This window comes from Nelusetta ayraudi, unplaced genomic scaffold (genome assembly GCF_046127955.1).
Source record: "Nelusetta ayraudi isolate G7.1 ecotype Tasmania unplaced genomic scaffold, CSIRO-AGI_Nayr_v1 ptg000015l, whole genome shotgun sequence".
Classification (NCBI taxonomy): Eukaryota; Metazoa; Chordata; class Actinopteri; order Tetraodontiformes; family Monacanthidae; genus Nelusetta; species Nelusetta ayraudi.
Genome location: NW_027466065.1, coordinates 885,001 through 909,689, shown reverse-complemented (window position 1 = coordinate 909,689; position 24,689 = coordinate 885,001). Strand labels below are relative to the sequence as shown.

The 24,689-nt window shown below is 50.1% G+C and overlaps 1 protein-coding gene and 1 long non-coding RNA gene across 9 annotated transcripts in view; both read right to left on the bottom strand.

The window, feature by feature from the left end:
• The window catches only part of LOC142886223 (DNA (cytosine-5)-methyltransferase 3A-like), a 42,892-nt gene that overhangs the window by 13,921 nt on the left and 4,282 nt on the right, over window positions 1-24,689 (bottom strand). For 3 of the 8 annotated variants that reach the window (XM_076023208.1, XM_076023211.1, XM_076023209.1), the window contains exons 3-8: window positions 23,156-23,263; window positions 18,360-18,756; window positions 12,209-12,255; window positions 10,520-10,666; window positions 382-789; window positions 56-220 (exon numbers count right to left, since the gene is read on the bottom strand). In XM_076023208.1, the coding sequence (XP_075879323.1) occupies window positions 56-220; window positions 382-789; window positions 10,520-10,666; window positions 12,209-12,255; window positions 18,360-18,756; window positions 23,156-23,263 (1,272 nt within the window). The remainder of the gene's footprint in view (window positions 1-55; window positions 221-381; window positions 790-10,519; window positions 10,667-12,208; window positions 12,256-18,359; window positions 18,757-23,155; window positions 23,264-24,689) is intronic. The other 5 variants (XM_076023210.1, XM_076023212.1, XM_076023214.1 and 2 more) reach the window with 3 other exon arrangements.
• On the bottom strand, window positions 10,803-12,202 carry LOC142886225 (uncharacterized). Its single transcript, XR_012926396.1, has 2 exons — window positions 11,225-12,202; window positions 10,803-11,167 (listed from the first exon to the last, which is right to left on the bottom strand). It is a non-coding gene; the product is annotated as an uncharacterized LOC142886225 (long non-coding RNA).

Sequence of the window (24,689 nt, the reverse complement as noted above, 5' to 3'; positions counted from 1 at the left end):
TGGTGTGAAAAATGACCACCTGACAGCGACGTTACCGCCGGCCTCATCCACTCACCACGGAGAACTTTCCGTCTCCAAACCACATGACCCATCTGGTTCCCTCGGCGGCTCGGCTCCGTCCCGTCATCCACCAGGACACGATGCGGCCTGGCCACCACGAGAACCCTCGCAGCTTCCCCCAAACCAGCTCGCCGATGCCAAAACCACGACCGTCCAGCTGCTGGGGCAGAGCACAAAATCTTGTAGCCGAAGGGAACCTCCTGGTCACCGACTGTCACAACACTCTACCACTAGACCTCTGAGCCGTAACCAGCTCGGTGGCAACGACACCAGAGTGAAATATACCAACGATGTCTGAGTGCCTGAACGACCATCACCAACCTCGTACTCGGGCTCGGTGTCAGCAGTTTTGGGGGACGTCTTGTCTCCGCCCGCGATGGCGACGGGTTCGGGTGTCGTGGCCACGGTGGGGGAGGCGGGGTCAGTAGGCTGCTGCTGCTGCTGCTGCTGTGGCTGCTGCTGCTGAGGTGGTGGCGGCGGTGGCGGAGCAGGAGGTTGCTGATGAGGCTGCTGCTGCTGTGATTGCTGTTGATACTGAGGCTGTTGTGGCTGAGTGTGCGGCTGAGTCGGCGGCAGCAGCTGCTGCTGCTGTTGCTGCTGCTGCTGCTGCTGCTTGGAAGGCGACGGGTGTTTGATTATTGAAAGCTCCTCTCGCTGGCTCTCCCGTTTGTGGTCCTCCAGATCGTTCATGGTTTTCATAGCTGACGTCAGTTTGGCCTTTTTCTCTGCCTGAAACGAGAGGATGGAGCTCTTCAGGGGAGGCGCGCAGGAGGAGCTGCAGGGGCTGGTTTCACACGTCTATCCACAAAAGTGTCATAAAATTTTATGTTGCGAATGAGTAAGTGCGGGAGAAAAAAACCCGCAATAGGAGGTAGAAGACGTCTGGCACAAAAGCATAAGACAAGTGTTTGTTAAGACCGTCAATTATCTGGTTAATCTCACCAGATAATTAATGTAAGATGAATAAAAGCTACGACTGAAACGATGAAGAGATAAAACTTAACGGGGTGACACAACCAAACTACTTGTAAAACAGCATAAAGAAAGAGAGTTAGTCAGGGGAGTTGGGTGAGTGATAACAAAGGAAGAGAAGAGAGAAAGGAAAAAGAAAAACAAGGCCTTCGGGGGGGGGAGTATTTAAGCATTTAGCCGTGACCAAGTATCTGGCGCAAAACGTTTAATAAAATGTTCCCAATCGCCATCAAGCATTGATTAAAAGATGAACATGGAAGAACCTTGTGTTGAGGTACAGACAATAAAAGGCAGTAGCTGCGTTTCCTTTACCCCTAGAATTGCACAAAAACTAAATATCTAAATATAACTCAATAATAACTAAGTATAACTAATATAAACCACTGGTAATGGAAACGCCTACATTTCGAAAAACCTCTCCAATATGGCTAAAAGGTTTTCACGCTCTCACAAAGTGGTTTTTCCGACGTATCGACATAGAAGTATATCGCAAGTGTAATGGAAAACACTTTTTTTGCATTTACACGTCAGCGGACGTGACGTACGGGGTCACGTGACCAGTTGACTTCAAGTGAAAACGGCGCGTCATGATTGGACGGAGGAGGAGACGGAATATTTTTTACAAGCAATCAAAGAGAAAAATATAACAACCGTTCTTGACAGCAAACAAACAAAAGCAAAACGTGACGACAGATGAGACTCTACTGGGAGAACAACTCCCGAGACAAAGACCGAGATTGTATGTAAAGTATCACAAACTGCTCATCGTTTCGGACTCATGGTCCCTGAACCTGCTCTGACAGCACCTTGGTTGAACATGTGGACCTGAAAGTGACCCTGCAGTGGGATTAGAGCGAGAGCAGTGTTGAGACAAACCAAGGAACACCTCATCTACTCCTGGATCATCAGTCACCGCTGATGGACGGATTGTTTAGGTTGGGTCCACGGTCCAAACGAAGGCCAAACGGCTCAGGTTTTACGCTCCTGCAACAAAGTCCAAGATTCACGGGGCCAAAGCATGGAACGATGTGTGAGACCCGAACTGAAGTGAAGCCGTATTCATTATTTATTTATTATTCAGTTCTACTTGACGGATCGCTCTCTCTCTCTCTCCTTGCAGGCGGCCTCCTGGATGTGAAGGTAAACCTGCACAGTCTCCCCTCGTGCCTCAAAATCATAGTTCCGGACAAGGGAAAGAGAGGTGGGGCATCCCAAATCGCATACTTGCGCACTAAACACTTTGGGCCTGATTTACTGCAGCCTCGCCTGTAGCGTAAACAGGAGTGAACTTGATATTACGCGCGGAGGAGGTCGATCCGCCGACCAGGTGCACGGACCATCACGACGGCCCGGTGAGCAGTTACCTCAGCAAGGAAGGTGCCTATCAATCAGCAAAAACATATTAGAATTGCGTTGCAGGTCGCGGGATCGCCTGGGTCGCCTCGGTGGAGTCGTTCTCTCGCTCACTCTAAGCGGCCTGAAAACGAAGCACTTCTCACACCTCACATCCTCAGTGAACTACGTCCCAATATTTCGCCAACCAAACCACGGAAGTGCGAGTCAGAGTCAGCAACTTCTCCAACTAGCTGTGTTCGGCTGGCACTCTCTCCCCGCCGTCCGACGTTCTTCAGTCCAAGGTGTGTGGTCCGAGTCTGACAAGTTGTTCATGTTTGCGACATGAGGCAGCTAGCGTTAGCTTAGCTTAGTGGAAAAAAACAAAACAAACACACAGCAAAAAAAAACAGCACGGCCCGATGAGGTGTTGGTGCTCAAGTGCAGTCATGGAACAGCAATTTTCGGGCGCACCTTGAGAGTTTGTGCGCAGACATCCATCACAAGTGGCCGCGGCGCAGCAGCCCTTTAAAATAAACTCGCATTACAACAGAAAACAGCCCCGCGCGAGGACTGATCTTTGGCAGACATTTATTTGCGCACGCCAGCTCGTGACTGGAGGAGCCTGCCGGCCTTTGTAAACACGGCTTTATCTCCCGCTGTCAGGCCCCATTCATCTGCAGCGCCGAGCGCTCAAACTCTCTGGCGTCTCGGGGCCGCGGCAGGAAGTTCACCGGGTTTGTGGTACCTGACACGGAGTCGCTGCGCGTCGATCAGATAGGACGAGACGCCGCCGGGACTGAAGCCTCTCGCAAGCAACAGAAAGAAAAAAAAAAAAAATAGAAATCCCCAACAGCTGCACTCGTTCTGATGTCTCCCTCTCTCTCCCTCTGTCTTGCTCTCTCGCGCACACAAATGCTTTCCTGCGTGCACGCACATGTGCACCGTCTCCGCCCCTTCCTTTATTTCTTGAAACACACACGCGGGGTGGTGGTGGTGGGGCTGCTGTGTATCTGGAGTCCCATATGTAAACATATGTGTTGGTGATACTATAGGCTCCACATCAGTGCAGCTGTGCGCTCTTTCTCGGACTCAAGTTCTCACACAACACACTGTAAATGTCCAGAGGTGGATGGAGTGTGTGGGAAGAGAGCGCAGTCTAAAAAAGCGCAGTCCCCAGCGTGACTCGTAAACAATAGCGCCTTTAAGGGGGGGTGGTGCCTCCGCGTCATGGGGAGGAGATTTTTTTTTTTTTTCTTTTTACTTTCTTTTTCTTTTTTTAACCCAGAGCGTAAAGAGAGTAGAAACACGTGCTCCTCAATCAAGAGGCTCCGGCTCTGGCGGTTTATAAATATCTGTACTGTAGCGCTGGATGGATGCTTCAAAGCCCTGCGGCCATATGTGTGAGACCCGTCGGCTCCAGTGTAAGCACACTTCTACAGCCACACGAGCTGCCCGGATGTGTGTCTCCAGATGGCTGAGAGCACCCTAAAAAAAAAAAGAAAAAAAAAAAGTTTTTTTTCTTTTCTTTTTTTCTTGTTACAAACAGTAATTCTCCAAACGGACAAAAAGCAAAGCAACGCCTCCCTTGCAAGAAGAGGAAGGAAGACAACACGTGTGTGTCACACCGGTGCAGGAGTAAAAAAAAAAAAAAAGTGGGCCAAGGCAGCCATAAAGCTGCAATGCAAGAGACACAGTGCAAAGTGCTGAGGGTCAAACTGAACCCACCCCCCACCTCTCCGACAGGCTTCCTTCTTCTTCTTCTTCTTCTTCTCCTTCTAGGAACCAATGAAAACGCGACGCCTGAAAACGCCAGTGGGGGGAAGGAGAGCGAGTACAGTGGCTATAAGAAGCAGATATTTGTCTCTGGACCTCTTCCCAGTTGTAAATGTCCCCTTCTGGGGGCCTCACAGTGTGTGTGTGTGTGTGTGTGTGTGTGTGTGTGTGTGTGTGTGTGTGTGTGTGTGCGTGCAGCTCCAACAGCAAGACAGGCCCGCCGAGTCTAAAGGGGGAAACAGAGAGGGGTGGGGGGAGAAAAAAAAAAAAGAGGAAAAAAAAAAGAAAAAGAAAGAGGAGGGGAGGTAGTGGAGACACAATGCGCTCTTTATCATTTGCACGCGGCTGACAGCTCTGAAACGCCACCACACATACTCGCCGCCACCGCTGTGCAGTGGCCAAACGGTGCAGTGACAAGGCGGGCTTTGTCGACGTGCGTAAAAACATCATCAGAGTAAATAAAGTTCAGACGAGGGCCGGAGCAGAACGCGACGACGCCTGGGAGAAAGAGCGACGCCGCTGGTGGCGTGGCAGCTAACAGGTAGACGCACAAAGAGGGATAATCTGACTCAGGGGTCTGTGCAGCAGCGTGACACCCGGAGGGCCCGAGGGGTGACAGAGTGCACTGGGAGGTGGGCAAGGAGGAGGGTGAGGGGGAGTGAAAGGAGAAAAAAAAGGGAAAGAGGCTTTATTGGACTCTAGGGGTAGGAGGGGGGGGGGGGGGGGGTTGCACCTGATACTTTGAGTATCTAATCTGGCGCTGCACTTGTTGACAGCGGGGTCGGGTTCCCGCCGTAACACCGGTTATTTATAAGACAACAAGCGGCCGCGCCGAGGACGGTGGAGGTCGCGGGGTGAGTCTCTGAGTCAAAGGAGCAGCACAAGTCTGTGCACCAGCTATTTTACAAGCAGCTATTAAAAGGAGTCTCGTGTTGTGCAAAATTAACCTCTGCAAATGCTTCCGCAACTACAATGTAACTACAGTGTTTTCATCTCGTCAACGAGCCCCTGAAGTAAAGTCGTCGCTTCACTGCTTTTGCCCACTTTTTAACAAAGCGCGTGCTACAAAGCCACAGTTTTGGAAAATAAACTGGCCCTTTGTGACGTCACAAAGTGTACAGGTACAACAGGGCAACCTCCCCCAGGTTTGTCTCCTTCCAAACATTTTCAACACGGCATCAGTTTCAGCAGGAAGCTGAAACCTAGCATCTTTCCTTGCAGAATCTGAAGAAACAATTGCACAGGGATGCCTCCCCCCTCCCCCTCCCCAAGCCACCCACCTACTGGACTGCCAGCTGCAAAAAAACAAAAGCACACAAAAAAAAAAAAAAAAAAAAAAAAACAGGAAGCAAAGTCGCGACGACAACCAGCAACCGGACGCGGTCGCCGAAGCGCCGACCCGCGCGAGCTCAGCTCGGAGGTAGACGCCGGATCAAATGAGCCACCGGTGAGCACGGCTTCCTCACGCAACGTGACAGCAGAGCCTTTGAAGCAGCACAAAAGAGTTTGACCTTTGAATGCAGTCGTCTCTCATGCGCAACAGGCAGGCGAGACACAGCGGGGGGCGCTCTGTGTAATTGTCCGAGTGGGTAACACAGTCAGATATGTCTCGGCTGCAGAGGCCCGAGAGGACGACCGGCAACGGGAGAGGGAAAAAGTAGCAGTGATAATAATAAAAGCAACAATAATTATAAGAACTTTCACCGAGCAACAACAGGCGCTCTATCGGGTTGCAGCCACAGTTGCAAAATGCTGCTCCGACCCGAGTCGACGCTGCCTGCACATGCACCGTCAGCGGCCCGAGCGGCTGCAGAATTTATTTAGCGAGTATTTCATGAGTAGCCTTGGAGGAAAAGGGGGAGGAGGAGGGTGGGGGGGGGGGGGGGGGGGCATGTCCTACACCAAAATAAGCCATCTGGTTCTCATTGCACTTCGTCCTTTTAAGAGATAATTAGGAATATTACAGAGTCGGCCCATGAATACATAATCGGAGTCGGCGGCAAACTACAAGTGGACTCCTTCTGGAAGGAGCCGTCAGGTCTCCTCAAGGTGTTCCGGTCCACCTCGGGCTTTTTTGTGTTGCTGCTGTTGTTGTTGCATAGCGGAGGCCAAAAAAAGGGTTCTGAAGGCAACAACTTTTCTTTCACAGCCTGACTAGCGGCAAACACAGCCGAGCATTTGCACCACCCACACCCCCTCCGCACAGCCCCGCGCCGCTGAATACCTCTGACCCTGCAGTGAGACGCCGCGACTCAAACAGGAAATACTCTCAGCGCATTTACACCCAGTGGGGAAGGGGGGGGCAAAACGTCTCTTTTCACGCATGCACCTTTTACCCACCGCCGCCCCCCCCCCCCCCCCCCCCCCCCCACCACCACCCTCGCCCTCCGACTGAAACCGGGCCAAAAAACAGAAAGAAAAAAACACTCTTCCTCTTTTTAAAGAGACGCCTTCCCTTTAAAAGCGCGGCGGAGCCGACGGTTTGCACGACGAAAAAACTCTGGTGAAGAAAAACACCTGGAGTCAGCAAGATTCTTCCCCTCCTCCTCCTCCGCCCCTTCCTCCTCCTTCGCCGTAAAGCAGGCTAATCAAACATGCACGCTATCCCATCCGCACCCCCCACTACCACCACCACCGCACCCCCCCCTCCTCTCTGTGTTATCAAACAAACAACGCAGTGCACATACCCATACGCACCAGCAGCAACCCTCATAATCCAGCATGGGTCTCCGGCTTTTTTTTTTTTTTTCCCTTCCCTTCCCTCCCCTACTTTCCCCTTCCAACCCCCAAGCACTGCTCTCGGCGTAGGAGAGAGAGAGAGAGAGGGAGGGAGAGGGAGAGAGAGAGAGAGAGAGAGAGAGAGAGAGAGAGAGAGAGAGAGGAGGTGGGGGGAAGAAAGCATGAACATTTCTTTGTCTGGGAATTCGGGGTCAGGTGATTGCCGACAGGAATTCTGGTTGGCTAGAGAGGACTTGCAAAATGTTGGCAGCCTGCCAGGAGGCTGTCTTGCAAAAAAAAAAAAAAGAAAAAAAAAAAGCGGGACTGGAAATCTGCTGCGAACCTCATCTTCACCCTCATATCCATAGCGTGGAGTTCATTTCCATAGCCAGTGGTGAGCGTGGGGTGGAGGGGAGGGAGGGGGGGTCAGGGAGAAGAATGGGGATGGGGGAGCGGGGGGGCCGCGGAAAGAAGAAGTCCACTGTACAGCAGTACAGCACAAGAAGGCACACGAGAAGTGTGTGAGTGTGAGAGTGAGAGAGTGTGCAGGGGAGGGGAGGGGGGGGGCGGGGGGGAAGATCCCGGAGAAAGTGCGAGACGTCCTCGCTGCTCCGTGTGTGTGCGAGCAGCACGAGCGCCGCGCCACTCCTCGGACAGCCGCTTGTGCTGCCACGACTAATTAGTCTTGCGCGAAGCCAAATCTTTAAAAGGAAAGGGAAAAGGAAAAGAAGGAGACGCAGGAACACGCGCAAAGACTTACTTATGCGGCTGGCTGGTCGGTCCGGCGAGGGGGAAGCCGGTAGCAGACGAGGCACCTTCAGCCCGCGTGACTCACGTTTCACTACATTTCACTCGCGGGACCCCGGCATGTCCTGCTAATTTGGTCATATTTCCTCCCGGGAGACGTTTTTATGGCGCTCTCTGAAGCCTCTGTCCAGGAGCGGTGTGGGGGAAGGAAGAGCCTGCCTCTCCTAGCCTAGCCGAGACTCCTCGTTATGTAACAGACAGGGAGTCTTATTCAGCAGCTACTCGCTGCTGCTGGGAAAATGTTTGGAGGCTTGAATTTTTCAACGTTTGCATTTCGTTGCAACCTGAGAACATTTGAGTCACGCTTTGGGGGAAACCCCGCAGAAATGAAACGATACGGGAATCGAACCTGCGTCCTCGCTGCTGGAAAAAGCCACAGCGCTAACTCCCGCAGAGGACAAATCCTGCTAGTTCACCTGGTGAAGAGGCGACAGAACCCATCTAGCTGAGAGAGCTCGAGACCTGTGAGGCGATCGGTCCGTTTGTTCCGTTCGATCAACGCAATCAAATCAAATCAGGCCGAGGCAAAGGCTCTTGGGCTGTGTTCAGACTGCAGGCGAATCTGATTCAGATCAGATTCCTTCTCAAATCCGAAAAATTTTTAGGGCTGACTGTCCACACTGTTTTTAGCGAGTGTCCAAATGGGATGTGGCTCTGTTCAGACTGGGTCACATTATTGACCCATCTGACAGGTTGCTGTAGCAACGACATCAGAGCGGAAGCAAAAACACAGCGGCAAAAAAAATCCACTTGTTGCGATCCATGCCAGGGAGCTTGGCTTGAATGGAGCCGTCTCCCCACACACTGATGAGCCAATGAGTTTCCTCCTCTGTCCAGGGACTGCCGTTTTCTACTTCTTCTGTCTGCTTCATTACGTTACAGCTCCGCACCTGGAATGGCGCTCTCTGCTCTGGCTGCATTGGGTCTTGCATACAGTCAAAACCCATTGCTGTGTTTGGAGCTGTTCACACTGAGACGCATCCGTCCAAATGCCATTTGAAAGTACCTCCCGAAAGTGGTTTCAATGCGTTTTGCAAAAATCCGATTTCATGTGATTTGTGACCGTTCAGACTACAAAAGAGCCAACTGGTTTCAATCTGGATGGGCTAAAAATCTGATTTTGGCTGGCAGTCTGAACAAGACGCCCGAGCTTGAAGCAAAGCGTAACTAGAGTCTGCAGTCACATCTCCAAGCCTCTGTATCACTGGAGGAAGCTGATTGGTTCATGGACCAATTGGAAAAAAAAAAGTTTTCTTTCCTATTTGGACGCTGGTCGGTTGAGCTCGACCCAGCGAGCGGCGAGGACAGCGTCCGTGGCTGCGCCCTCAGCTATGTCCGACATCTACGTCAACTTCAAGATCCTTCTTTGGACAGCAGTTTGCTGCTTGATGGAAACTGTTGCGTTGTTCACTTCCTCTGTTCCTTTTTTTAAGAAAAATAAAAAAAAACAAAGACGACCACAGCGCTTCTATATCTCCACCCACCGCCTTGTCGCAAGACAATTTGACAATCTGGATCACAATGTGTCCTTTAATACGCTGGCGGTGCGTTTACACCTTTCATTTTCTTGTGTACTACAAGTGTTATGTGCTTAGCATACACACACACACACACACACACACACACACCCACATAAACACTTTTACACTGTGGGAAAAGTATAAAAAGCCTTTATACGGATTACAGTCGCAAAAAAAGACAACACGGCTTTAACTTTCACCAAAGAGGCAGCGCGGGTGTTTTCTACTTCCCAAGAGCTGCAACGTAAATCACTGTGATCGACTAATTCCACCCTGACAAATTATACACTGCTGAGAAGTGTTTTGGAGCCTGGAAACCTTTCAAAGAGGGAGTCCGTGGAGATTCCCTATTTCTCACTCATCTTCTCAACATTTGCCGCAAAAGTCACATTCCAGCAGGGCTCTTCGGGAAAAACAAGAAGTTTCTTTTTCATCGGATTCAATGCAGACGACGCAAATCATACCTCCGAGGGCTCGGGCTAACACTCACAGAAATTCTATTGTACTTCTCTTGCTCACTGTTCTGCTTTGCTTCCAAGGTTGCACTATTCACACAGGAGGAAGCCAAGACGAACAACGAGGGAAAACGTGCGAATCAAGGACGAGATCTGACTGGACTGCAGGGCAGACGACCCCGACGGCCCACGATTAACAACACAGGACAAAAGCATGTGAGGTATACAGGCAACGGAAACATACGGAAGGATTAAAGAGCCAAAGTTGCAAAGTGAATTTAAAGAAAACAAAAAAACAAAAAAAATACAATCTCACGCCACTGTGAGCTAACTTGTTCAGATGTTATTTGAAAGTTGGAAACCAAGCATCACTCTGCACACCAGAGTCGTCATTACCTTAGTAAAAAAAAAAAAGTGGACGTACAAAAGATCACAGATAGTTTCCGTTTGACTGCATGCACGCACGAGAAACAAGAAGCAGACCTCCGAGATCATTTTAGAAACACTTTCTTAATTCTCTTTTAGAAAAAGCCATAACAAATAAAACAAAAGAAGGAACAAGACAAAGTGGCAGCCTATGATCCAAACAGCTTCATAATCAGGATAGCAGGTGGTGCCACGTGAGTGCAAACCTACATTCACAGCAGCATTCCCACCGTCACGACTCGCCCTCGATCGGCAGGTCTATCGGCCTCCGGCCCGCTTTCTGACGCGACCGAGCGGCGAAGCCAGGCAGACAAAAAGGCGGGAAGCCGAGCGAGTCCCGCCCAAAAGCAAATGGTACCTTTCATGAGATGTCAAACGAGCCATCAAATACACTTGGCCGTGGAGGCGGCGCAACTGGCCCTTCGCTGGCCCTGACGGTGGGACGTTACTCACCTCCATCTTCCACTTGGCCAGCCACTCCTCCCTGGTCCGCTTGCTAATGTAATAAGGGTCACCAGCCTGGAAGGTTACTCTGGGCATGGGCCTCTGACGAAGGCTGCTCTCCCAACCACCTCCCCTTCGCAGCCTGCCTCGACCTCCCTGTTCAAGGTGTTCAAGGGGGGGAGAAAAGGGGGTTAGCTAAAGGGTTTGGCGTCTCTCGTCATCCAAATTAGAATTAGAGCTGGCCTCCGATTGGTCCAAAAGTGACACAGGAGGCTCCTGCTTCCTGTGACTCTTTGTTGTTGTTGTTTTTTTAGTTTTTTTTAGTTTTTTTTGTTAAAGTAGATTTCAGCTTTTGGCAAATCGGTCGGACAGCAAAAACGCGGTGATGCTGCACTGCCATGACGGGCGACGCTCCCCAAGTGTATTTGATATTTCTCATCTAAACGCCATCAGGTACCATTTCTCTCGCTGGCACGAGGCCACCGCGTCGCTTCGCAATGCGTCCGTGGAAAAGAAGAGGAGTCAGTGAGCCGATTCATTTTATTTTGCTATAAATCAGATCAGTGGGGGAAACAAGTGGTTTAACAAACTATAGGACAGAAACTGGACACGACCCATGTGGCATTGCGCCAACTGAAACAACAGCTGCGTCCCAAACTGCATATTTCCCTTGAAACACTTTTGTGCTTTTTTACGTAGTGCGTTAATCACAACCTTGTTCCTCTTCTGTTGCTTTTCTTTTTTGCACAAAGTCAAAATATTAAGTATTTAGCACAGAAGTAGCGTATCCATTGTTTCAATTGGCACCTTTTCAAAGCTTGATATTGGACCAACAGGTTTGTTTGTTCAAAAGTGTGAGAACCACTTCAGAGGCAGTGAAAATAAATTTAAAAATAAAATATCAATTCAAATAATTCAAAGCAAGTTGATGTGGGCAGAAGTGCCGGATGGTAGAATTTATATTCTCCACATTTTGCAGACATAGTTTCAACATGAGGAGGGCGGATGTAACACATCCATGTTTATTCAGCGTGGTTTATTTCCAGTTTTGCTTTGCTGCAGGGACTGAGGGGAGGAGCAAGTTACGTGCGAGACCAGGCCGCCCTCGGTTTCAAACAAATACGACGAATATGAGTCGGTCCCCTGGACTCTTCTCAGAAAAGAAGTGGGTTAGGAAACGGCATCAAAGCCTTGAAACCGAGAGCGCCTTTTAAAGAATGAGGCCGCTCGTTTCTGGTTTCACGGGTTCTGTAGGTCTTTCGCTTTGACACTCAGCTCAAGGAAATTAAAATACAAGGTGTGAAGCAGCTGGCCAGTCGTTCACCCTGGCACAAAAAAAGCCTGAAAGAAACCCTGTGACTGACAACACAGGGTTTCTGCAGCAGCAGGAGCATTTCAGTGGTTGTTACGTACCAGAATTCCAGAAATACAATCCTGTCAATACTCTTTATGGATTAAAAAATTAAAAAAAAAAAAATCAGTTTGGCGTTTGATCCAGATGAGCTAAGACCATCTATCGTGCTTGCAGGGCGTTGTGTTAATGGCTTGTGACGGAAAAGGTCGCCGAGCCGCGAAAAAAGAAAGCTGTAGACCCCACAGGAGTGAAAGACAGTTACACCAATCTGAGAGAGTGAGAGGGAGCAGAAGAAGAAGAAGAAGAAGAAGAAGAAGAAAGAGTGGCAGAGGCAGAGATCTTACCTCAGTCTTGACTGACTCGGCGCCGTCCTCCTCCTTGTGCTCCACATCTGAAGGAGGAAACAGAGAGACAACGGACGGCCTTAATCACTCAGAGGAGGCTGAAAATTGGCCACATCAGTTGCCATATTGTCTCCCACTAATCATAACCGGCCGAGACATTCATTCATAAACCACAGTGGGGAGGAACCACTTAGTTGTTGGTTTTTTTTTTCAGTCTCTGTTCTGTCATCTGGCAAATCTCCAGCGCAGACACTTACAAGCGCAGCACAAACAATCCAGTTTCTGAATTTAAAGTGTATTTATGTATTCAGAACAAAGAAACAGAAAAAACGGCACTGAAAGTCACCCAAATGAGCTTCAAACCCCTGAGTTAGATTGATGGCACTTGATCTGGAACTACTTTCACTCATGCACTGATGTGGTTGCGGTTGTTATCGGCCTAAATGGACCCACGCACAACCTTGACGTGGTGGCCGGTGGTTGTTCCTTACACTGCCAAACTGCAGCATCTCAAGTCATATCTTTGTTGATTGATGTACGATAGCTACGTTTACATGGACATGAATAATCGTGAATAAAGACCCAATCCGATTAAAAATGCTTCGGAAGGTATTTACATTCCATGTACACACCCATCTGGAGCCTGTCTTCCTGGTTGGGGTAAAATAATCTCCACTGCGCATGTGTGCGTTTTTCGGCAAGCAGAAAACATGGCGGGAGAGACGCAAAACTGGTCTGTTGCTGACACAACTGAACAGCAAAAGCAAAAGTATGCATTTAAACACACAATGAGTGTCCATATTAAAGTTAACTACATTAACAGACATTGCACCAGAGGGGAGGAAAATAAAATGTGAGGGGCACAAAGAGTGAACGAGCTGAGGACGTGCAGACAACGCAGCGTTTGTTCACAACACAGGAGGAAGTACGGCTTCTTCCTCTACTACTATTTCCGGAAAAGTAGACAACTCCGCGCATGAGCAAATGATTTATTCTGATGAAACACTTGGCACATGCATACGCACGTGATGATCGGATCATTTTATTTAGTGTCCATGTAAGCAGTGGATTTGGAATTTACGATCAGCCAAGGTTTAGATCGGATTGGAGACATTTGCGCATGTAAACAAACCCAGCTAGCATCGTCTTTTCTTTTCATGTATTTCTGACTAAATGATTGGCCTGGATTTTGGTCTTGGGGAAACAAGACACTCTGTAATGCTAACCCTGAACCTAGGACAGCAGGACCAAGCTGGTTATGGGGTTTATCATAAATATTAACATTGGTGACGGTGACAGGCCCACTGTTAAAAGGCTGACTGAAAATATTTAATGGATATTAAAAACTACGGAAACAATTTGGATAATATAAACACACTTACGTAGACATTTACATTTTTTTTGCAGAAAACGTATTATATATTCCATAGTCATGTGGTCATTTCAGGAATCTACATGTCGCCACCCCTGTGCGAGTCACAATCTCACAGGAGAAATTTCTGGCTCCGCCCCCCGGCTCCCTTCCTCCCTCCCTCGCTTCTTACCTTCTTCCCTCAATAATAACTAGAGAAGAGAAGGGAGCAGAGGGTCAACAGGAGAGAGTGAGTGAGTGAGTGAGTGAGTGTGGAAGCCAGTGCGAGTGCCAGCCGGCGTTGAGTGGAAACACAGCTGATGTGCTCCCACTATGGGCGAGGGCTCTGCAAATCTGATTGGACGTTTTAGCCAAACACCAAAGTCGGGCCTCCTGGTTCCCGCCTCCTCTTCCTCTTCCTCCTCCTGCAGGCTCTCTGGATGGATGGCTGCGTTGAGAGCAACTCAAACCAGCGAGGCGGCGCCTCGCAGCGGAGCGCCGTCGGCTGGTGGGGCGCCACACGTGGCTTTGATTCAAGGCGGAGTCGGCGTGTTATGATGAGCGAGGACGGGACGGCCGCCAGGTTTATTTTGGCCAAAGTCACACTCCTGTCCTTATGGCCCCTTAATGATACACACAGCTGCGAGCTATTAGCCCCTCCCACAGCACCGAGCCGTAAAGACAACAAGGCACGGCTCTGGCTCGGCAGCAGCAGCAGCAGCAGCACCAGGATCAGTTTATGCAGCACGTACATAATGTTCCATGACTCAGCGTTGTGTACGTTTGAGGATTTTCTTTTCTTTTTCTTGGTTTTAGATGTGTTTCAAGCTGCATAAGCAGTAACAGAGCATGTGATACAAAGATTATTTGAAGATTTAATTAAGATTTGTAAAAAAAAATAAATTAATTAATGAATACAAATGTTGAGAAGATTGTAGCCATCGCCACAGGTACATCCTGCCAAGACTCCAGAGAAATAGATTTAAATATTCTTTTGTCCCTGCTGCCACAGGTCTTCTGTTTGTCTTCTGTCCTGTATGATGTTGCTACTTCGTGATCGTGGTTGATTGTTTTTGTTCCTGCTGGCTGTGAAACGATTTGCCCCATGGGGACAATAAAGACTCCTTGAAGCTTGTTTATAATTATAATCGTAGTTACTCTCAGATATTATCACCACTCACAACATCAAGACCCCCCAAAAAATGTTTTCCTCTCGCCAGCAACAAACATGGGCTTCGGGACAAAAGGAATGTCCATATATGAGGAGGAATTTCTACCGCCAGCCGTAGAAGGGGAGGACGGTCCAAAACATCACGGCAGAAACATTTGACAAATTGCGCACTGAAGCCGCGGCCGAAATAAAAATAGCTGGAACTGGTTAAATGCTCCACTGGGGATCACCACCACTCCCCCGCCCCCAACATCACCCCACCTCACCTCGCCTCCCCTGTTAACGGGGCAGCGTAGTTAGTCAGGAGTTAGTCATTGTTATGGTTTGGCCGAGGTGAGCCAGGGAAGCAGTCAAACACCGGGACGGCGGTGCTGAGCCTCAATCAGCTGCTCGGGGGGGAAAACACTTGAACCCGGAGTTACGACTTCTGACGGACGTGTGTTGTGTTGTGCTGTTTTTTTTTGTTGTTGTGAATATCGTCCGTCAAAACAACAGGCCGCTCTCCTCGCAGGCCTCTTCAAGTCGGCTCCATGTGTAGCTCCTCCCTCTGTCCCCCTCCCCTCCACCCTCCCCCTCCCCTTTTACTCTTGTTTTTTTTCCACTTCTCGCCGCCACTACGGCCGCCGCTCTGCTCTCCTCAACCCCGGCGAGCCACACCCCCCCACCACCACCACCACCGCCAGCCCCCTCTGCCTGGAATAAGTGACTATATAACAAATCAGCGAGGCGCTACAGAGTGCCAAGGTCACTGGGTTTGCGAGGGGGGAGGGTGTAGGGGGGGTTAGGGGTGGGGGGGGGGCTGTTGGCTAGCGTTCCCCACAGAGAGTATAGTATACCTTGCCAGTTTGAACGGCGTCCAGCTCTCGTATTCGCCGGAGCCTCGGTCTCACTCCAGCCGGGGCTCAGATCCTTCCTGTGCCCTCCAGATGGATAACAGAAAGCCCTGTTTACTATCGATCGGGCCGCCCCTCGCCGAGGACTCCGCTTCCTGAGATGAATACGGAACCGCCGCCGCCTCTTTCCCCAAAACTTCCTGAGGTCAAACGCTGTTGTTGTTGTTGTCGACGAGTGCATGTGTGTGTGTTTTTGTCGACGTAATCGGCGTCGACAAGATAAATTTCGTTGACGCGAAAATTGAAGAGTTGACGCAACGTGTTATTGTAAATTGCTGAATGGTGAAATCACTGTCCAATTTGTACCTGCAGTGCTGCACAGAGCGCAGAGAGGATTCAGAAATAAAATTAGCCTTTGTGTGTGTGTGTGTGTGTAACCCTCTTCACAAACCTGCTCTTTGGCTACATTAACTGCATCCTCCCCAAAGGATTCACACGCTTGCATTAGTGTACAGTGGTGGAAGAAACAGTTTTTGAACACCTCATGCGTTTTTGATGTACTGTATTGCGGCTAAGAATCAGACTCCAAGCGTAAAAAAACCCCAAATATTCTCTGGCCAAGTGCGTCTGTCCAAAAACTTTTCTCCACTACTGTAAAATCAAGCAATTAAGCATCAGTAGCGTATTCCCCAAATAATGGCACACCACTGTTTTTTGCAATAGCAGCGAGAATACCGCGTCTTCTTCTTCCTCTTCTTCTACTACTTTATTTTTCAACAGCGAACAAACGGAAAACAATCGCATGCCAATCAAGATAAAGCGTCAACGGCCGACCATTAATGAGCCACGGCAGGCAGGAACACATTAGGTGGCACGCTAACACCAGTACGCGAGGAGGCCACCACTGACTGATCGCTTGAATGGAGGAAACACAATGAAAAACAAAACAAAAAAAAGAAGAGGAAGTTGCTGCTTGAAGCGACCACGTTTGTTTTTGTGTGAGAGTCGAGCTTCTCACACTTCCTGTTTGGCTCTGTGAAGACCACAGAAAATGGCTAGAGAGCAGTGTCCTGCCTGATCCTCAAGGATCAAACTGCTCTACTGAGAGAGTCGGTTCATTCCCAAACCCAAGCAATTGAAACGTGTCTCTTTATATGCATATGTATGTATCTATGTAAGAATATACATAGAGCGATAAGGGTCTTGCTTCGAGTTAACTGACAACTTGCACTGCCATTTTTTTAAGGAAGCCCACCTGACAGTGAACTAAATGCGAAACCCACTGTCAGGCTGGCTCCCTTTATCAATCAATCAATCAATCAATCACCTTTTATTTGCACAGCTCTAAATCACAACCAATGGTGTCTCAGAACTTTGAGATTCTTTGACAATCAGAGGAAAACCAGTACCGCTTCCTTAAAAATTGTACACACTGGACCTTTAAGTGCTCTCCGTTTCAGTCCAACTGTGTTTTCGCACATTAGGACATGATGACCGGCCACAGTCTCCGCAGCAGAGGGAAACATGTCACTGCCGTGAGGTGCAGACCTCACGTCCGCAGCTAAATTCCCGAACTGTCGGGCAGACAAGCAGCCTCGCCCGGGAGACGCAGCTCAGGTGGAAGGTGGTCGGGGACTCCCGGCTGGTAGTCGAAGAAGAGCTCCGGGCTCCACGCCACTCCACATGGCAGAGGGGCCCGACCACGTGGAGGCGGCGGCCGCCACCGCCAAGACCTGCCAGCCTCTAACAGGGAGCCGTTGCCAGGAGACGAGTGGCTCCTCCGCCGCCTTTGTTTACTCCGCTTCTCGTCAAGGTCACAGCCGAGAGAAGAGCGGGGCGAGCGGCAGAGAGAGAGAGAGAGAGAGAGTAGGGTGTGTGTGTGTGTGTGTGTGTGCGTTGGGAGGGTCTCAGCGATATTGTTAATCTAAAAATAAAAAAAAACACCTGTCAGCACGGCTCTTTCCTAACAACTCCCCCCCTCCCTCTGATTCGTATCGTCTTCACACGCCAGCAGCGCTCCGAGACGAGCCGAGTCGCTTCTGCAGGAGGGTCGAGACTCGGCGGAAAACAGAATTCAAATTAGATTGACCTCTAGTAAAAACACGTGCATGTTTTGAGATGTGAGACAATTTGGACGAATTTCGAGGGGAATACATTGCCAAAGGTCCCATGTTATACCCACACCCTGATCCTTGAGAGAACCAGAGCCTTGAACAACAATGAAGGATGATTCAAAAATGCCAGAAAACGGCACATTTAGCCCTCTGTTTACAGCCTGCCGGGAAAAAAAAATGAGGCTTCTGTAGTTAGTTTGTTATGTGTTTAAAAAGGTACAAGAACACAAGGCGTCAATGCAACAACACCTGACCGGAGGTGCTGGGCGAGGGCGCCGCCACCCTCTGTGACATCACAGAGGGACTGACTTCCACATTTTTCTGTGTCGCTGAGTGCACAAGAGGAAGAACCCGCAGACCGACGGGGACTTTCCCCATTTCTGGCGGCTTCGTCGACGTGCCGGAGCGGAAGCGAGGCATCGCTGCCTTGTCACAACCTCATAACAAAGCTGACAAAACGACAACGACAAACTACACAATGAATGAAACACAACTCTCAGTCCTCAGGACAGGACACCCGCGTCTGACATTCATTTGCAGTTCATAACTCAACATCTTGCAGTCACACCATGCCCCCCCGCACCCCCCTCCTCTGGAACAAAGGAGAACAGCGAGGGTGTGTGTGTGTGTGTGTGTGTGTGTGTGTGTGTGTGTGTGTGTGTGGTGGTGGTGGCGGACTCACATTTTGTCGGCCGCTCCAGTTTCCGCCTCCCTCGTTTCTTGTGCGGCGGCGGCGGCGAGAGGCTGTTGTCGTCCTTGTCCTTCTCCGAGTCCTGGTCCTCGCAGCCCAGCAGGAAGTCGCTCTCGGGGGAGGGGCTGCGGCTGCGGCTCTGGCTCCGGGTCTGCCTCTGGGTCTGGCTCTGGGTCTGGGAGCCGTCCTCGGCCCGGCAGGAGGGAGCCTCTCTGGGGATGCCGTTCTCCACTTCCTTTCTCTCCTGTTTGGGGAAGCAGGCTTCGGACGTCCTGTCCCTGTGCCCGCCCACGTCTCCGTTGTGGACCAGCGCCACGGAGGGCCGGCCCGCCCCCGGGTAGCTGTTGGCCACGCCCACGCCGTCTTTGAGGGAGCCGCAGCCCTCCATCTGCGTGAGCGGTGGGGGGAGAGAGCGAGAGAGCGAGAGGAACAGGGTTACTGAGTTTACACCCTGGCAACCTTTCATGTTGAGAGCTGCATCGGCGATCAGTCGCAGGTTGTCATTCGCCGGCTCCATTTAGTAAACAGTACAAAAAATAAAAACAAAAAAGAAGGGTTCCAAATTACATTTGAAAAAAAAAAGAACAAAAATGCTTTTGTCAGTCTGTGAAGTCCACCGTTCACATCTTGTACTTTGATCCGCTTTCAGAGAAACCTGTTCCTCAGATCAGGCAGAAATTTGACCCTCTGTGATGTTATAAAGGGCGAGAATAATATGTAGCAGCCTGCTGTTGGTTCCGTTCTGCTGTCGCCTTCCAAACGAGGTCCAGCAAGAGCACCAGGTTTCAGCGGGAGGCTGTAAACACAGGGCTAAACCCGAGAGCTGTGCTACACTTTTGGATTTTTCTTAATGAGGCTCCACCGACAGAGTCGAGGGTGAAAAAAAAAAAAGCGCACAACACAGAATCTGGATAATCCATTCAAACGTTTCACGTCCGATGAGCCAAGTTCTGCCTCTTCGGGCTCATTTTGGCCTTCATCTTTACAGAAACAAAGAGCGTGCTTGCAGCACTTCCTCTTTCAGCTCGGCTCCAGACTTGTAAAAGTGCAGAGCGTTGCGCCAGCCGGCGGTGCAGTGCAAACCTTAACGTGGTTTAACAAAAAAAAAAAAAAAAAAAGGCAACTGCACGGGCATTACGTTGAGGGTTCATCAGGTACGGCGCTGAGGTTCCCCCGGCTGTGCGTTCACCATTACAGCAACGCGGAAGTATGTCAGGAATGCTGGCTGCTTGACAACCGGGGTTCTTTTTTTTTTTTCTGCTTCTTTTTCTTTTTCCTTTTCACCGCCGCGTCTACGCCGAGACGCGCTGCGAAACCATTTCAATCGGCGCGCAGTCAACTTGAAACTCGGCTGACCTTTCTAGCAATGCGGTTTAAAGAGCGCCTGTTATGGAAAAAAAGTCACCTCAGCGATGGTTTTCTAACAACAAAGTGCATCTCCGGGCCGCCGGCGCAAAACAACGACTGAACTACTGCTGCTTTGTTGGAGAGCGCGCGACGAATCGGCACTCGAAATCAGCTTTGGCCGCTGACCTTTTAGGGTGCAAACATGCAGAAGGTCTGGCGTAGCATCAGCGTTAGCAGGAAGTCAAGCTGTAAACAGGGGGCTAAATTTGCTATTAGCCCCCTAATTTGCTAAAAGTTTTTATCTGCTGACCAACAAAGATCGTTTTGTCATCTTCTACCAGGCCAGGCAAAATGAAGATCTGAAAGCGCTTTGAGTACGAGGCCTTTTAGTTAGACTTGAGTTGTAGTGAAGCAACACGCCCGAAAAGGATTCTTTTAAACTCTCTACGAAAAAAAAAGAAAGAAAGAAAATGAAAACGAGACAGGGCCTTTGACTCTGCCTAAAAATAGCTTTTTAAAAAAATGCATTTTCTCAGACAATCCCGTTACTGGGTCACCGAGAGCAGAAAAGTGGGACGCGTCTGATGAGATCCGAGTGTCAGGAACGCCGACGGGAAGCGCGCCAACGCTTTCATCTCCTCCCTGTGCAGGGACGGCGCGAGATCCCGAAAGTCAAAACCCAAAGCCGAAGCAGAAAACGGACCCGGCGGAGAGCCGACACAAAAGGCCGTGAAGGGAATGAACGGTAGGGAGCCGAGGATTCTGGGAGCCGGCAGAGCTCCGAATGACTTTATCGCTCTGGTAAGTGACAGCAAACTCGCTGTAAACGCTCAACAGTTACACACATACACGCACACAGAGCGAGCAAGTGAGTGAGCGAGGTCGTAAATCTGTGGGACGCGGTGACTCACAACAACAACACAACAAGACTTACACAGCGAAAGGCGTTAATAACATCCTGACTCGACTGGAGACACACGGAGGAAGCGGCTGCGGCGGCGCTGAAGCGGCCCAGAGAGCGTGACGCAACGGCCGTTAGCGGCCCAGTCTACCAAACTAGGGCCCTGTGCAGAGGTCAGAGGTCGCGGACAGACACGAGGAGGTTGGAGTAAAACACAGGGCTACTCGACACGACGTAAAAAAAAAACAAAACGAATCCAGGTTTGTTTTGTTTTTTTTGTGGAGTTCGGGACCTTCAAACGCCCGGCGTTCCTTCTTCCTCCGCCTGCGTCGGATTCAGGAAGCATATGGAAAGTATTTGAGTCGCGTTTCACTCGGTCGGGGCTGCATAACATCTTCAAGACGGCCGAAGAAAGGAGGGAAGGGGAAGTCTGAATGCGGCTGAATGTAACGCAAAGGATAAAAAAAAAAAGAAAAACACGACTGCATGCAGTTTGCAACCGTGGCGGACAAACAATAAAGGTGTGATTGACAGGCAGCGGCTCACTATCAGATTAAAGGCCCAGTGTGTCAAATGTGGCTTGAATACTGATGTTTATATTGGTAAAACCTTGACATACTGCCCATAAATACATTAATAAAAATGTATACTGGCAGTACAATAAAAGTAATTTGGTTAAAACAGTTCTGACATATATATAAAACCGTAGAGCGATAAGTGTCTTGTTCCTAGTTAGCTGCCATCTTGCACCACCATTTCTTAAGTGACCTAAATATCAGGTGGGCTTCCTTAAATACTGTGCTTGAAAATTTTACCAACTAGACCTTTAACCGTCGTTTTTGATGAGAGGCGGCCTCCCCTAACAGGGGGGGGGGGGCTGCTGATTGGTCCAGTCACCCTGCGACCGGTCTCATCGCCGGCTTCAAAACTGAAAATCTGATGCGTTTCTGCTTCTTATACAATAAATAACGTGTTCCCTGTGACGTGCTCTTTGACCTCGGAACTGGTTTTATCGCACTGCAGCCCAGCGAGGGCTGACGGCCGTTTCAGTCGAACCCTTTCAGGGGGTTTTGAGAGTTTTTTTTTTTTTTTTTCTCGCAGATTCAAAGGTTGAGCGTGTGGAATGTTATCAGCCTCCCTGCGGATCGACTGCAAGCTCGGGACTGTGACACTGGTAGGGCAGCCGGGGTCAGTTAATATGTAAAAGAAAAAGCCAGCGAGCAGGATCGGAGGAGGCACGAAAGTCTCAACCTCCTCCTCCTCCTCCTCCTCCTGCTGCTGCTGCTGCTGCTGCTGCTGCTGCTGCTCGAGTATTTAATAATTAGCTGGAGCAGGAAAAAAGAACTGCATCCAAAGGATCCGTGTCGGAAAACACAAACAAAAAAAAATGAAAAAATGAAAAAATTGTACCCGGTAGCGTTTGAAGTTTCCGAGCGGTGACTCGCACTCTCGGAGAGGAAAAGAGGAACAATGAGAGGCTGATTGCACTGGAGCCTCTCCGTTTTGGGGAGGCCAGCTGTGAAAACACTGACGGCCGCGTCACTCGTGGGAATGACTCTTACCCTTCTTCTCTCTTTTTGCAATCCTCCTCCTCCTCTGAGAAGAAGATGCACGTACACATTCACAGAAAAACGGGCAGCAGACATTCACACCGTCGGCTTAACGGACAAACTTTTCCACAACCGGTGCGTGCGGCGGCCGCTTTGAAACACATCTGGCCCCGTCCGGGCGACGACGGGCTCTGTTCACCACAGCAGGCGGCGGCAGCGGCGGAGGCAGCGGACGCTGGCAACAGCTGCCCTGTGATCGGACGCGCGGTTCTGCCTTGTGTTTCACACTGGAGGCAGGAAACCGTTGGGAACAGAAAAAAAAGGGAACCTGGCCGGATTAGACGGCGGATATTGTGGCGACATTAACGCGGCGGAGCCGACGCGGCGCACGCGGATAAAGTCGATTTCATGTCGCCGAACAGCTGCTCACAATAACTCTTTTAAGGGTCCTCATCGGCCTTTCCATGTCCTGCGATGCAGCGGCGGCGGGACTGGGACAAAGTTTGTCCCTCGGCCCCGCCGCTGGGCGTCGAAAGCAGGGAGCTACTGCTGCTAGCTGCCCCCCCGAAGAGCCACAGAAGAAGAAGAAGAAGAAGAAGAAGAAGAGGCTGGAAGTGCCGGCTAGCCTGATGCTAGCTTGATAGCGTCGCTGGAGGCGCTCGCATTGTCAATTTTACTTCCAGCCGGGTCTGAAAAGAGCGAGGTGCAGTTTCAACCCAGCAAGGTTCAACCAATCTCCAACCAAATTTATGTTGTTGGTTTTTTTTTTTGAATGGAATGGAAATGTAAAATGAAACCAACAGGTTTTGTGGACGAAACCGTCGGGCCTGTCCAGTCGAGCAGGTTTCTCTCTTTTTTTGAGTGCGCTCACGAAATCTGCTCACATTTTGCAGGAAGAAAAGCAAAGAAAAACAAACACTGTTTTGCTGGGGCGTGTGATGGATGCGCAGATGTACTCGTGCAGATGAGCTCATAGCGCGGACACTCACTTGGAACTGCTTGCGCTTCTTTCCAGGCTTGGCCAGCTGAGAGGAGGCGCTGCTTTTAGACGACTTCTCCTCCGTCACCAGGTCCATGTCCAGAATTGTGCTTTCACCCTGTTGGAAGCATTCACAAAAAACAAAAAGACAAAATCAAAATTGGACACAGACGAGAGAGAGAGAGAGAGAGAGAGATTATCCTGGAGTTGCACACAAGTTTATCTAATCTATCTAATCTATCTAATCTACAGTTCACATAATGAAACTGGTGCAGAGAGAAGAGTTGGTGCATCAGGTTTAATTCTTTCAGGTTCATAGGACCAAAATAGGCGCCAAAAGGTTTCCAAAAGGTCATGTGACAGTTTCATGCTCCAAACCTGCACATGGCGCAGGATCAAAGCAACACAAGTACTTCTAAGAGGTGAGATTGACATTCTTGCGATTGCTTCTCTCTCCGCTCGGAAGATGCGAGAATGTCTGACATGCAGGCCCGATGTTCGAAATCATCCGACAACTTCATCTGCTGCACAGCTTTAGGATTTTCTCTCCTGCCCCCCCCCCGGAGATGCACAGAGGGAGCTCCAATGGATCTGACACTCTCTCCAAGCGCACACACACGGCGCAACACTTGTGAGATTTCAGGGCTCCGGGTCTCTGCGGTGGCGGCGGCTCCTCGAGAGTCTCCGTCCCGAGTGGACAAATGAGACGGAGCCGCCATGAAGCGGCCCCGGAGTGTCGGCTCGGCCGACGCAGCGCTGACCTTCCGCAGACAATCCGCTCTTGACACGGCTACAAAGACGCTGACCGCCCCTCCTTCCCTCTTTCCATTCCTCCCACCCGGCTGCAATTTCTTTTTGATTAATAAAACTGTCCATCGCCGGGAACAAAGCACCGTATCCCCCTCCTCCACCGAGACCCCACCAGGGCGAGGGAGGGGTGGGGGGGGGGGTGGAGTGGTGGGGGAGCGGAGGGGGCTGACGGGTGGAATGAGATGATCCTAATGGAGATGCTTCGGGTTTTTTAACGTGGGCTGAACGGGACCAGCGGCAGCACCGGGCCTGAATGCAAATGAGCTTGTCGAGCCATCGCTGACGGCTGCGGTTAAGAGTGTGAGGGGTTGCGGGCGGGCGGGCGGGCGGGGGTCCTTATTAAATTCCTTCGGGCCGGCGAATGTGAGATTCCCCCGCGAGATAAATGAGCTCTCCACACAGCCAGGCGCAGCGGTAAGGAGAGACCCCTCCTCTGCTTGGCTGCTAAGTGCTTTTATTTTTACCTCGGCGGGCGACGGCGAAGGGGAGACGTGGCCCAGTGGCTGCAGCCACTGATTTGTCAAAAAAAAAATTATTACAATATTTTCTTGCAAAAACACGCAAAACAAAACTAGGTTTGCATGTAAACAGTGACAAAATACAGCATTGCCCATAAATACCATAATTATAATAATGATAATGATAATAAACTTGTCTTGGCTGCAGGAATTGCTCAAGTTCACGCGATGAATTAATCCATGATGACTCGGGCTCAGCGACACTGCAGCAGCACA